Source organism: Copadichromis virginalis, linkage group LG17 (assembly GCF_057382275.1).
Source record: "Copadichromis virginalis isolate Kocher_CV1m ecotype Utaka linkage group LG17, C_Virginalis_male_GT1.1, whole genome shotgun sequence".
Classification (NCBI taxonomy): Eukaryota; Metazoa; Chordata; class Actinopteri; order Cichliformes; family Cichlidae; genus Copadichromis; species Copadichromis virginalis.
The window spans coordinates 38,050,060-38,065,042 of NC_140634.1; the positions used below are offsets into that span (position 1 = coordinate 38,050,060).

Genomic DNA, 14,983 nt, shown 5'->3' on the forward strand with positions numbered 1-14,983 from the left:
GTGTGAATGTGAGCATGAATATTCTCTCTGCGTTAGACCTGCTACAGACTGGCAAGAGCGCACACCAGCGCTCAGACAAGCAGGATAGTCCAGCCGCACCACAACTCTGAATTGGATAAGAGTTTATACTTCTACTCGTGACACTGACAATGACTGTAAGGGTGCTCGGAAATCATTTATTTATATAAAACATGTACATAAATTGTACATGCATGAATTGTTTTAAGTTAATTGGACATTTCAGCAGCTAGTTATTTATGCATTCCATCATATTTTCTAATTTTTCATATCACATGACCGTTTGGGCACAAGCATCACCATCTATCATGACATCTGACATCTTTATACAATAAAACTCTGAAAATGCAGCACACCAGCTCCGTATTGGAATTATGTTATTTAAGCGCACTCTAAATAAATTTGCTTACTATTAGCAAAAAAAAAAAAAGGTAATGCAGACAAGCTGCTGTAATGAGAATGCATTATTGTTTTGGTTTTTTTTAACTTTTCAAATGCATGTGATGTATGCATGAACAGGGGGCGGGGGAGTGTTTACTGGACTGACCTTCGAGCTTCAGGTGCTGCACAGCGCTTTCAGGCAGCGAATGGAAGGAGTTCCCAGGGAAGTAAGCAGACGGATAAAACACATGAGACTTCCTCTGCTTCAGGATATGTTGCAGCAGCTCATACAGGACATCCCCTGCAGAGATGCAAAGGTCAGAGGTTACCATGCGTCTCCTGGTAGCCGTTTTACCCCTGCATAATAGGCCAAATTAGCATTGGCATCACAGACTCAAGTTCCACTTCTTCTTCTCCTCTCTGCTTTCCAGGGAGTGTGGAACTTGAGCAATAATGGAATTAATTTAGAGAGGTGCTTCTACGATACAGCAGCCTAGCACTTTGTTTGTTCCTAGAAAAACGTTTTCCTCGATATTCAACACCGTACCCCGATGACCCAGAGGGTATAGAATTGTAAGTTCCCTATCGGGTGACCCTACCCAGTCAGTTTCCTCTTACAGAAGTATTTTTTCTTCCACAGTGCAGATAAAACATTACAATGCAGTTATTAGCTTAGTCAAATGAGAAGCACATTTAGTTTCACAAGAGAAACTCTCTGGGAGCAGTTTGGATTTGTTAAACAAAAAAATGCGCTCAACAAATCCAAATACCTACAGTGCTTAAAGCGTCAGGACATCTAGGAGATAACGACAACTACCGTATGTGTTGACAAAAGTAAATGAGCCATGAGTCTATATGACCCCGGTGTCCTCCTTTAAGTGGTTATATTGCAGTGGCGACACCAGGCACAAAGCTCGAGCAGGAAGTTCACTGAATGATTTACAGCCGTTTTTCTTGTCCGAACACCGACGGCAACAGCTCCGCTCCCAAAATATTTACACTGTTAACAAATGAGCACAGGTACAGTGGATGTGATTCTAGCAGAGGACTGCCTCCACACACACACACACTATCTCAAAGGCTTTGAGAACGAGGAAATGATTCTCATAAAGGAAGTGATGGCAAACACACATGCACAAACAAACACACACACACACCCCTTTCAGTTCTCACTTTCTGGTTCTGTGGCACCGACTTACACCGTGGGGAAAATTCCTGCTTCCTGGTGTTTGCTTTGATTCTGTATTTAATATGCTGCTTTAAAACCACAGCTTTGGATTCTGTCTGAAAACTACAAACTGTACACGATGAATGACAAATACCAGCAAACTAAAGAAACTGCAAAAAGTGTTAGGGGTACGTGATGACATTTGGTACCATTACAACTGGTGATTGCACATATTTCTGCAGAGATGTGCGAGGAAATCGCCTATTTGTGGTTTAAACTGCATAAAAGGCAGTTCATTAAACCATTAAAATAACAAAATCATCCCAAAAAGCCAACTAGAAATTGCCCAACTGTCTTGCCATCTTACATTGGAATCCTGGAGAACTATCTTTACTGTTTCAGGTTTCCCAATAGGTGTTTTCAAGTCCAAACATGTCACTGCAATCGTAACAGGTTCTAACATTCCAGGAAAAAAAACTCAGGCTATTATTTTAATGTTCTATTCTTAGAGCGTCTACAAAAGAGAAATACGCAGAGAGCAGGGACTGATGGGAACAGCACCCTTATAGTCACGCGAAGGAGGAAATGGATACTTCACTAGCCAAAAAATGTGCTCTGTTCCCTAAACTGACGTTTACAGTGAGAGCACGACTGAACAACCACTTGTACAGAAATATGATCAGTCTTATCGCTGTGTGTGTGTGTGTGTGTGTGTGTGTAGCTCCTGAAACCATCCAACACCACGATCACAGCGTCACATAAGAAAAGGAAGAAAAAAAATGCAAAACCTGTAATGATGATGAATCTTATTTTCCACGTATTTCCCAGACCTCGATTTCTCGACAGGATGTGAACATTTTGCATAGTGCTGAAACATCCTGATACGAGCCCGACAGCAGCTGTCAGCTGGTTCTCATCCCTCTATAACCAGAGCCACTGACAACATTCAGTATCCTTTAAAAGGAAAAGGGGGATGTATATATTCTGAACAGAGCAACTGTTACTTAAACCAGCTTATTTAGACGTGACTCAGGTGATCAATAGTATAATTTATACAGAGTGGACCAAACCCACTGATATACAGATCCCCAAAAAACCCAAGGGAAAGAAAAAATGTAGAAAAAGAACAAACTAAATTAAAATTAATAAATGAATCTTTTATATTTGTCCACATAAATTACCTAATTAAGTATTTATTAATGTAACGAATGAATTACTTTAAATATTATCCACAATATCTTTTGCATTGCAAGCCTGCTCATCATCCTGACCCAAATCACACATCCCGTACTTCATCCTTGAGCGATTGAGTAAAATCTCCAACTCTGTCAGGGGAAAACACTTACTGTTGTTTTATTTTTATGCGCCTGGCCGCTGGCGTTGCCGGGGTGACAGTTGAGGTTGCCTTGTACTTCCTGATCAACCGTCTCCTACTTCCTCCCCCTTCAGCAGCTTTGCTGTAACAGCTGCCTCCCTCCACTGTCACCTCGCCCTGCTACCATTCATCCCCTGCTCCAGCTGACTTTATTCCTCTGCCAACACGAGAGCTTTGTTTGTCTGCGTGTTTGTCGCCAGGATTACGCAAAAACTAGCAGGCTGAATTTCGTGAACCCTGGAGGAGATGTGGAACAACCCGGTTTGAATGGCAAACCAGGGTCAGTCGAGCCAAACACTGCAAAACTACACTTCAGCATGTTCATTGACTGCTTGTTTGTAGTCATTTTTCCTATTTTGTGTCAGTATTTTTGTCTAACGAAAGAATAGTCTCATGTTTTTCGTCTAAGATCGCTCTTTCTTCCCAATCCCTGTTTCCAGAGTGAGTCCTGCTCTAGTTGGAGCACACAAATATCTAATGGAATCCATCTAAGTGACTCATTTGTTAAACATTTCACTGATGTTTCCAGTTTTCCGAGCTTAGACTGCACCTCAAAACGGAAAAAAGAAATAAAAGCGTGTAGAAAGAGAGGTACCAGAGGGAGGGGATCGGTAGCGGAAGTCCTCCTTGGTAAGCAGCAGCAGGGCTTTGCCATTCATCTGGAAAGAACCGCTGGTGATCGGGCGCAGGGCAAACTCCTTCTCAGCCCATCGTAGCCACTGGGCCACGTCGTCCCTGCTCCAAAAGACTGGCTGCAGACCTGGAGGTGGAAAGAAAAAGAAAGGATTAGGTAAAGAAGAAATAAAATGGACGGAAGAAAACAAAGATGAGTTCAGTGAAGAAGCAGCATAAGGATGTGGGTGGTGATGGTGCTGGTGGTGGTGAGGGTGGGGGGAAGAAAGTAGGAAAGGCAGGAAGGAAAGGAGGGGGGAAGGGGAGACAGGGTTAGGGAGGAAAGGAGGAGGGGAAGGAGGGGGATAGGAAGGAAGGAGGCAGAGGCACTAAAAAGGATATTGAGGAAGTGGAGATAAAAGCCAAAAGGAGGGAGTGATTACGGGAACGGCAGTAGAGATAAAGAAAAAAAGATGAAGGAGGAGACCATCAGAAAGGGAGAGGAGGTTAGAATAAAAGATTAGAAGATGATAGGTTAAGGGGGAGAATACAGAATGACTCAGGGATGGGAAAAAAGGTAGGAAGGGAAGAGCAGAAAGACTGTCAGACTTATTTTATTTGATCTGTTCTGATCTGTCCTGCTCTTTGCTCTCCGAACTCCAGACAGGCGCATCAGAGGACAGACAGTTTATTAGTTTGTGTATAAAAGGACAAGGGCACATGGAGGGAAAAGAGCAGGCGAAACAGGAACGGCAGTATCTGTTTTTCTTCCTCCTCGCTTGCAAATGTTTCTTTCACTGCTGGGGGAAGAGGAGGAAAACATCTGCATCTTTACCGATGAAGAAAGATGAGAGAAGACTGCAAAAATGTAAAATATCTGACCGAAAGCTCGGCCTCACTTGAAAGCCGTACAGAGTTATTTGATTTTTAACATCATAGCTGCTGCAGAGGTAGCGCTAACTTTACTGGAGCTAAACATCTGCTGGGAGCTTTTCTTGTGGTTGAAACTTAGCCTTTAGATCGCTAAACAAAGAATCCCGATGAAAATAAAGGTGAGACTATACAGAAAGGATGAATATTTCTGTAGTTTGTGATGTTGTAGGACTTACTTCGCTTACCTAGAATGCAATACAGATGTATGCTTCCAGCTACAAGCAGAAACTACCATTGCTAAATTCAAAGCTAAGGATGATACATTAACTCAAAGCATAGCGATCTTCAAAAAGCTCAAGAAGAGACTGAATTAAAAAGCAAACCGCCTCTTGCTCAAATGTTTTCATTAAGTCTGAATTTTACTGTAAGAATTAAATTATATGGAAATTTGCTTTTTTTAAACCACCTAAGTAAGGATAATACGCTGGCTAGCGAAATGATAAAACAAATATATACTGAAATTGAACTATTTCATGTTATAGGTTACTTAATGCTTTTACAAATGTTTGTCAGTACTGCTAACTTCCACCGCTAAGCCTCATAAATTCTCTCGCTGCCCATTCCTTCCTTGTTTGCTTCAAGGGCATTTGGACCCAGAAATGGCTCATGACATCACCCTTAAGAAGCGGATCAGTTTAACTTAAACGACTACCAACCACTGCAGCTGAAGCATGAGAAACTATTTTAGAAGCTGTTCCTCTAACAGTCTTAGGAAAATCCAGACTCGAGATATTAGAAATATTTCTAGAAAATACACCGATTGACCAAATTCCCATAAATATAATCTACATAGGCAAACAACACACAGGTTTTGTAGCTTATGCCAATACGCTTTGCTGTGTTATTGAGATTCGATCAAGTGTTATCACAGTAAATTAACACCAGTTTCTGAGTACTGAGGCTGATTTAGCCTCTGTGATTATTTTTAAGACACATAACAGGACGCACACAAACTGACCCATATTTATTTCAGTGGACACAGATCCTGCCACCTCATATCATTTTCTACTGTTGGTGTAACCCAATGAGTTACTGTATGACTCAGGCTCGCCTCTTCTCTTTCACAAGGATAGAAACACACAAACACAGACTTTCAACACTGTCCGATCAGAACATCCACGACACCCACACAGAGCAGAACTACTCATTTCTTACATCACACTTATCACCCAGCCTCAAACACTTCCTCTGGGAGTTGGACAGCTGTTATCTTGGGCCGCCAATGTCATTGTCACACAAGTAATAGGAACCTAGTGCTCACTTTCAGCCAGCCACCCCCACCCCACTTTAGCTCCCCCCCGCCTGTCAAACAAAGGAAGTTTTCACAGAGAGCAATCAATATAAAATGAAACCCTGTCTAGATTGTCAGCTTCCTATTTCTTGCCTTCCCTTCTAGACCTCTGTATTCAGATAAGGCCCGGGAAGCCCTAGGTTATCTGAAGCACTGCACACAGCCTGTCAAGCTCTGACCCTCAGCTTGTCAACGGGCATCCCACGAAAGTGTCAGGGAATGTGATACAGGTGTTTCACCAACACAGGAGCTAGTGGTGGGCAGATAAGAAACTGTATTTCTTATGCTTGCTTACTTGGTCTCTGCGTTTTTCATAGGAGCTGCTTCTTGGCTCACAGCAGAAATCTTAGCGAGGCTACATTTCCTGTTGCCTGAAGTATGTGTGACAATGAATATGTCACTTTCGTCCTTTGAAGCTGATGTAAAATGCTATCATATCTTCCCACTGTAAATTATTGTTAGTAATGGATAACATAGCAGAGATGGAGCTAGAATCCACTAAAATACTATGTCATGGACTTTGTATCAATAATGAAGCAGACTGCCATCCGCATTGCATACACCAGCTGTAAGTTTGTCCCTCGTGGCTGGCTTGTGAGAGGAGTGAAGCTGAGGCGGGCAGCAGTGCAGCCAAGGTCACGAGGTCATGGCTGTGGTATGCTCTCTCCAGGGCCGGAGAGAGGTGCTGCTCTGCCAAAACCCCTCCGAGATCCGGTCTGCCGGCCTCAGCCATCTGCACAGAGCCCAAAGGAGGAAGCAGCAAAGGGAGCAGAAGGGAGGAGAAGACGGAAGAAGGGGGCCCAAATACACGCATCCCACAACGCACTTTGCCAGGAAGCAATCCAGCGTGGGCTCTGTTTCAGCACAGGAAACTTCCTGCGGTAAGGTTAGAGAGCAATGCCGGGAGGCTTATTAACAGACAGCAGCAGCATGGAGAAAAAAAAAGGGAGAGTGGAAACAGAAAGCAAAGAGCAGAGAGAACAGCAGTGGATTGTGTGTGAAAAGGTGACGAGGAAAAAAAAAAAACATAAGGCAGATAAAACTACAAAAACAAGAGGACTAAACAAAGACATAAGAGAAGAAGGCCAAGCAAACAGGAAACAGATACGATGCAGTTAATGAGAAGGAGCTCCCAGAGCCGGACATCATAGTCAGTCCTAAAGTCATATGCATGCTCTGCGTTGCTCTGTACTGATCTCTGAGGATGTACGGTCATGGTGAGACTAAAAAGGTCCTTACAACAAGTCGGTGACAAGCTTTAAACTGTGTGCATTTTACAGCAGGATGGAGCACCATGTTACAAAGCAAAAGCAATCAGCAAGTAGCTCAGAGATGATCCAACTAACATTTGGGTACACGGCCAGGAAGCTCCCCGAGATCCAAATTGGACTAACGATCTATAACCAATCCCTAAAGAGCAAAGGATGAGCAGAAGCCTACAAACTGATCAGCTTACAACACAAAAAAAGCAAAAATCCAGAATGCCACAGAGTTTGAGAAGCTATGAAGAAGGAGTCTCCACACCATATATACTGGATACATAGGTTTATTTGCCAATAAAGGTCTTTGACACCAATCAACCTATATCATAAAAATGTATAAGAAATAATACAAACTAAAGCAGCAAAGTGTATGAAACACCAAATATGTGCCACCAAAATGAAGTAAATCAAACAAGCTACAGCCAGTCTGTGTCAAACAGCATTCCCTCACTGCAACATACATCTAAAGCTGAACGCCATCTCTTCAGCAAGCTGACTGTGAAAGGTTCTCCACCCTTTGGGGATGAAGCCAAAGCCTAGATGTCAAGTACTACTGGTTCCACATTTACATATTATTTCTGAGGTCATCACTTCCTATTAAGATGCCCATTAGGTTTTATGGGGGATATTATCCATGTCATAGAGTCAGGATTTCATTCAACACAAGTTATTTGATTCTGATGGATTACACAAATGGGACCAGGTAACTAATGAAAGCTGTTGTTAATTCACAGTAAGACTTATGTATATCAAAGAGAAGGCAAGAAGTATCATAGCAGTATTAAACAGAGCAGTACAGGCTGAGCCAAAATGACTTTATAAGAAAATTGGGACATGAATGAAAGGTGGTCCTGCCAAATTAATGCTCACATAACCAAAGCAGGGATTTTATATGAGCCAAACAATTCATTAATCGAGTCTTACTGGAGATGTTTTTAACTGTACCAGTTTCTGGTTTAGTTTTCCAAAGCTTCTCCGAGCTGCAGATCATTCACAGTCATCATTGTCTCTCATGTTTCTGTCTTCTATGCTTATTGAATTGACAAAAGAACACTTTGATGTTTTTTCAACATGGATAATTTCTGAGTCACATTCAAGTTTCATTTTCAGGATCTTGTTGTGCATCTCATATCCGTGTAATGTAGACAGGAACTGATTCTAAACAGGACAGGAAACGCTAAGACACAAACATCCTTCGCTTACTTAGAGGTGGAAAGGAAAATGGATGGCAATGGAGAGAGCTGCTTTGAACCTGAAATTCTGTTCCTTCGATACTTTCACGCGCTATCTGGAGACGATAAATTTGTCCTTTTTGGTTGTTTTCTGTCAGAGAATCTTTAACAGATTTGTTGCGGGAAGAAAATCAATTCCAGCCCCCCTTGTCGCTGGCCTGCCTTTGCCGACTGCATCTCAGGTTAACAGTCTTCATGAGAGCGTATGCTTGCGTTTACACTGAGTAAAACCCTCAAGCACGACAGCAGCAGGATCTCAAACCCTCGACTAAACCGTGGGCTCCTAATCCTCTCTGATGACACATAATTTTTACTCAGTGGTTTCTCAGGCCCCCGCTAATGTTCACTACGCACACATACACACACGGAGCTCACAAGTTGCCAAGGCAACTCACGAGCGCTTGGGATGAATGAAGGGAAGAGGAGGATGAGATCACTGGTATCTTGTTTCGTTGTTGCGGTACAGAAGCCCTCAGCTTCCCCTCTCAGCCAGACGAGTTAATGAGGTCAGTCCTGCTGCGAAGCTAAAAGGTCCCGTCCAGAATCACAGATCAGCTGTGTGCGTCTCACCATCGCTCACATTTCTGCCTCTCCTGCTTATGGATTTCTCACCTGGCTAAAAACTTTGACAACAGTCTCTTTTTTTCTTCTTGACTAGCTAAAAAGAAAAAGCTTCAGATTGTTACCCCTGTCCCACAGCTGTGCCACTTAAGCTGTCTTTTAAAGGATTATCATTTTGTCATTAATGGCTGTTGTTTTGTTAGCAAGCTTTCTCAAGCACCATGACTTCAACATAACTACTATTTACTTATAGTGTAAAACCTCTGAATAGTAGCGTACCACTATTAACTTTCTGCGACTGACTGTAAATACAACCGTGCTGTTGCCTGGAGTTAAGGGTGTTGCCACTGTGAAGAGTTCTACTTAAAATTTGAATTTAACTTTGTCAAACTTAATGCTACAGCTTTATAGTACTGGCCCAAAGCCTACTGAGGAGAAGTACTGTGTTAGAGCACCAGATCAGCGAGAGCTAGCTTTACTTTGTTTCAATCTACCACTGCAAGAGAAATTAATGAGCTTATTGCAATTTTTTTTGTAACATTGTAAAACATTACAATGTTACAACTTACGCCAAATAGGACACAAATTCCAATACCATTCACACACAAACATGCTGTAGTTAAATTCATGGTATGACTGTATAGAACAGAACAACAACACATTTAGGAAAATCCATTGCATACGTTTAGAATTTTCAAGCACTTTCTGTTATTATATTTGGACAATTAAATTCAATTTGGAGCATTATTGTGTTACATTTTGTGTTCCCCGTTTCTAGTTTGGTTGCTAGATACAAGTCTCTGTATGAGAATGCCAGAATCAGTTTCACTTAAAATTTCCATTAGAGGAAAAATAAAAGAGAATAGAAAAGAAAAAAAAAAAACTGTTGCTATTTATTGATCCAAGGTTTTCTAAAAAGTTTTATGCATTCATTCCAAACAATTAACAAACAGCTGCTGACTGAATGTGTTTAGTCATGTTCGAGCGTCATCACATTTTGGAGGGACCTGTTTCCTTTCTCTTCATTTGTAAAACTGGAACCAAATTGCTTACATGCTATATTTTGAGTCATAGTAGGATCTGAAAGTCAGGTCAGATATTATTTTCTGTCAGAAACTCCAGACTTTCAACAGTCTAGATATATACAAAAATACACAACTGATACACACACTTCTCAGACTGAGAATTTCAGCTTGGCCTGACCTGGATGAACTATAACTAAATAAACAACAAAAGAACGTACAACCGCATCAGTAAGGCTGGGACTTTGCTCTTAAACTCAGAGCTCCTTAGTCACTCAGTTCTTCAGTAAATGTTTGTCTTTTCTCTCAAAGCAGAAGTAGGCGGATATTGGTTTTGCTATCTCAATGGAGGAAAGGTTTTCTTTCTCCAGACAGTGGAGGAGGAGGAAGGAGGAAGGAGGAGGCGGGTTAGTTGTGACCTCCTGACACCCTGACTCAGGGACATGTGGATAGAAGTGACACGTTTTCTCAGTTACTCCTCTCTCTCTCTCTCTCTCTCTCTCTCACACACACACACACACACACACACACACACACACAGCATCACCCCCTCACTTTCTGCACCGTACATCAATTCCCTGTCAGGTGGGTGCGGCAGGGAAAAATCCACCTCCAAACGAACACACACACACACACACACTTTTACTTTTCAGCCAGGAGAACCAACCCCCACCACCTCTCATATTCATCCTCTGCTTCCTCCTCCGGCATGCACAAGCCTGTCCCCGTCCAGCAAAACTGGACTTCATCCAGTCAAAACAAACATAAAACAGATCATCAATCACACTTAAACTTTTTATGGCCAGGAAGTAGCACGGCCTGTTTTTGATAGTTTGTTGTTAAGCACAGGAGCAAGCCGGCTCTTGTAGGCTAGTTCCTGAATTCAGCGTCAACTGCCACTCTTCCTTTTGTTCAGAAGCCAATTTTTTCCCTCCCCTCTCCCTTCTTTTCTTTTCTTTTTTTTTTTGAAAATGCAGGAGCTTCAAAGACGTTTGTTAACTAAATCAAAAGGCTCATGCTTGTCTGAAACACATACACACCCTGTAAGCACACTACTCCTGTTCTTCTTTGCATGTGGAGAATGGGAGGGCAGGATTTATCCGTGTCATCATATCTAATGCAAAGTGCATACCTTCTTCTTTTAAAATGAGACAGTGTCTATTTGCGAAACCTCAGAGTCGTTTGCATCAAGCCTGTCGCTCCTGAAAGCAGTTTCAGTAATGACAGAGGGTTAAAGCTCAAACTACACAGGGCCAGTCACAGATTACATTTTGTGTGACCGTTAATGTTGACTGATTTAATCTGGAGCAATTTGTCTTTTTCCACACTGCAAAGCTTAATGAGTTTTAGTGACAGTTGAAGTCTGTCGAATCATTAGGGTTTATTGCTGCTTCCATCCTCCGCTGTGGTTTTTTTTTTTTTGTAAGTACTGGTAAAACACAAAAAGCAGGAAACCTGTGCCAACACTACACAAAGGTGGGGGAAAGCGTTTATTGTCCTCAAGCAAGGTGCATATATGTCCACGCGGGTGTTCCCTGGTAGGTGTGTGCATGCTTTTCTTCTTTGTGACAAACATAACCGAGCAACGGCTGCCTTTCCAAGTAGGCTCTCATTCCACTGATGAACTCACTGCATAGTCTTAGAGACTCACCAACAGTAGTCCTTGCTACCTAGGTGAGTTTCTAGGAGCCTGGTTATGTTTATAGGGGCCAACTCACTACATGAGGGGCCATTATAAGACTCAATACTGTAGCCTTGGAGTCTGCTCAACCCCAGGGACAAGGTCCTCTCTGAAGTGTTAAGAGCTAGAAAAGAAGGCCAATGGAAGTTTTTTGGAGACAGCTCACCTCTTAGCCTTTTTGCTGAGACATGAAATGTCAACTCCAAAAAAAGTGTATTAAGACTACCATGATAACTGAGAACTTATACAGACATATGCCCTCTCTGAACAAGCATGTGAATCAGGGATCGCAAACCTGCGTCTCTTTTGCACAACTTTGCTGCATCTCCGCTGGATCCCTGCGGCTTCGACCAAACAGCAACGAGATGACGGAGTTATTTTCAATAAAAGTTGCAAAAAGTCTTTGCAGACCCATCATGTGTAGGTGTATAATCACGCCTCAAAATCACATTTTGAGCCAAGAAAACCCTGGAATTGTTCCAGGAATTGTTTGGTTTATTTTTTTTAATCGACAGTTTCCATTACTTTTGTTCCAAAATTTAATAATTCCAAAGTTTAAGTACAAAATTATTATAAACACCTTGCCCCAGTCTAGTCACATGTGGTAAAAGATTTTAACTATTTTCACCTATTAGTAATACTTAAATGCTAATAATACAAGGGTCGAATACATTTTGGGTCAAAAATGACTCCAAAATTGTTCTTCTGACAGTAAGAAACCTGCTCCTTGAACTTAATGGTATCAAAAACCAGCATTGCTCAGCAAGCCAGCTGTTAGGGAAGAGCTGACGGGATGAAATGCCACTAAGGTGCAGTATAATAAAATTGGGATCCAGGTGAATAAAGGAAATAAGCTAAACTAGTCTGTATTCGAAAAAATTCTTCTTTTTTTTTTAAAATATCAACTCTGCAAAGTTTCCTTTTAAAAATCATAAGTCATCAAGGTCAATAGATCATGGCCATGCTCAACATTTCAAAAGAGCCCAATCACGTCCTGTTTGGCAGGAAGTATCTCCCAAACACAGCGTTAATAAAAGCACATGGAAGGAATTTCATTAACTGGACATTTATCCAGAGGAAATGCATTCGAGTCACGTGGGCTATTTGCAGCTGAGATTAACACACAATCGGTGTGTAAAACGTGTGTGTTCGTGATGTTTCGAGTAAAGAAAGCCCACCACCACCATCGCCTTGTTAGAAACGCCATGTGGAGTGTGTCGCAGACAGGAAGAGCAGGGGGCTGCGCTCAGCTCACTCGCTGGCATGTGAAAACAGTTTCCCTTTCAGAAAAGAAAAGAGAGGAGTTAAAACACGCACATAGACACACACACACACACACACCATCAACAACAACATTTATTCAGGAAGCGCCGTCTGCCCACTCAGGAAATTCCTGAGGACAAGAGCTGCTTCCAGGGGCAGGAAATTTCCCCTCAGAAAGACCAAACACACATGCACGCACACGCAGACACACATGCACGCACACGCAGACACACACACACACACACACACACACACTTTGTGACACCAATTTCCCCACAGCAGTAAAATGGGTAATATACCACAAAGTGAGAGAGAGACCAAAGGAAGCTTGTGGGGGATTGCAGTCATGCATGGTAACACACACAAACACATACACTTAGTCATACACACACGTCCCCCCTCACACACACACACACACACACACACACAGTATACACCTACACTACCTCTGGCAAGCTTTGCACAAAGACACAAGATTCACTCACACTCATCCACCCACTCTTCAAGCACGCATAGTGCAAACCCAGCTGTGAGCACGAACACACACACACACACACACACACACACACACACACACACACACACACACACACACACACACACACCAAGGAAACCAGCCAGTCTTGTTTCCATGGACATAGAGGGTTTTTTTAATCATCGGGGAAGATATTTCTACTGTCGCAGCCAGAGTTCTTTTGTATTTAGTGTTTGTTGTAAAAAATAAAATAAATAAATAAAAATAATCGGCGTGTGTCACAGACCTTTAAATAATTCACTGTTATCTCAGTGACTAGACCTTCATTTGCGTCATTCTCAGAGTATGTAGGCGCCATGTTGGCCAATACTGCCTGGGTTGCGATTGAATTAAAAACCAAACAAATTTAGTTCATCAGTTAGCATCTGCATGGATTCATTATGTGTGTGTGTGTGTGTGTGTGTGCGCGCGCTCTTTTACAACTTGTCTTGCCTTTCACACAAACTAAAGAAAACAAAAGGACATGGATGGTTGACGGCACTCCTCCGCTAGCTGTTTAAAGCTGCACATTTGTCTACTGACAGACTAATACTGCTGCATTATTCCTTTAATGGCTTGTTTTAAAGCCAAAAAAGAATCGATTCAATTTATGTCTTCTCAAAGCAAAGTCCAAGCATTTAATTGACACATGCTCCAACAAAGCATGTCTCTTTCAACCATTTACTGAAAAACTGTAGCAGGGTTTCAACCAACGCAAACGTGTTTCCGTGCAGTACTGAGCGTTGTTCAGTGATGTTATGCACTGGTCAAATGCTGATTGGACGACAATTTGGAATAGACATAGGGAGCAACGGCAAAGATCACCAGGAATGGAAGAATTATGAAAAATACATCAAAGACCAGGAAGTACAACTCAAAAAGCATAGAACTTTGTGTTCGTTTGTTATAACTTCACTGTTAATTATTCAAGCTTTAGCTGGGCTTTTGATAAACAAATTACCCAGTTTTTTCCATAAAAGCAAAGACTAGAGATAAGATTTGAAATGTACACAGTATAACTTTTTTCCTTACGATATGGGTAAAAGTATTGGGTCACACCTCATAATCTTTAAAATCCAGATGTTTTAGTCCCTTGTCCACAGGTGTACAAAATCAAGCACCTAGCGAATCAATCTGCCTTTACTAATATTAGTGAAAGGGTGCGTCATGAATTTCAGCATGGCATTGTAATAAGATACCCCGCTGTAACAAGTCAGTTCATGAAACTTCTCCCCTCCTAGATATTCCAGGAGCAGGTGAAAGTGGTACTGCAGCGTTATAGTGGATTTAGCAACCACAGCAATAAGGTACCAGACCAAAGTTATACACCTGGGTCACTGGATACTGAAGCACATGGTGCATAAAAGTTGTCAAAGCTTTGCTGATTAAATAACTACAGAGCTCCAAACTTCCTCTGAAATGAACATCAGCACAAACAATGTGCACTGGGAGCTTCATGGCATGGGTTTCAAAATCTAAGCAGCTCCTGTAGGCGTAATGTGTTGTTGTATGTAAAGTCTTCAAAAATAAAATAAAAAACTCACAAACACCACAAAAGGAATATTGTAACGGTTTTATGGTTTGAGAATCACACACTTTGTACTGGTATAATTCTCATGTCCGTGTGGCATTTTCAAAGCTAAAGGTAGAAGATTATCTTAACATAGCAT

At 41.8% G+C, this 14,983-nt stretch overlaps 1 protein-coding gene across 2 annotated transcripts in view; it reads right to left on the minus strand.

The window, feature by feature from the left end:
• etv6 (ETS variant transcription factor 6) overlaps positions 1 to 14,983 on the minus strand; it is a 29,028-nt gene that overhangs the window by 5,191 nt on the left and 8,854 nt on the right. For both annotated transcript variants that reach the window (XM_085437833.1, XM_085437832.1), the window contains exons 3-4: positions 3,538 to 3,702; positions 566 to 700 (exon numbers count right to left, since the gene is read on the minus strand). In XM_085437833.1, coding sequence (XP_085293959.1) covers positions 566 to 700; positions 3,538 to 3,702 — 300 coding nt within the window. The remainder of the gene's footprint in view (positions 1 to 565; positions 701 to 3,537; positions 3,703 to 14,983) is intronic.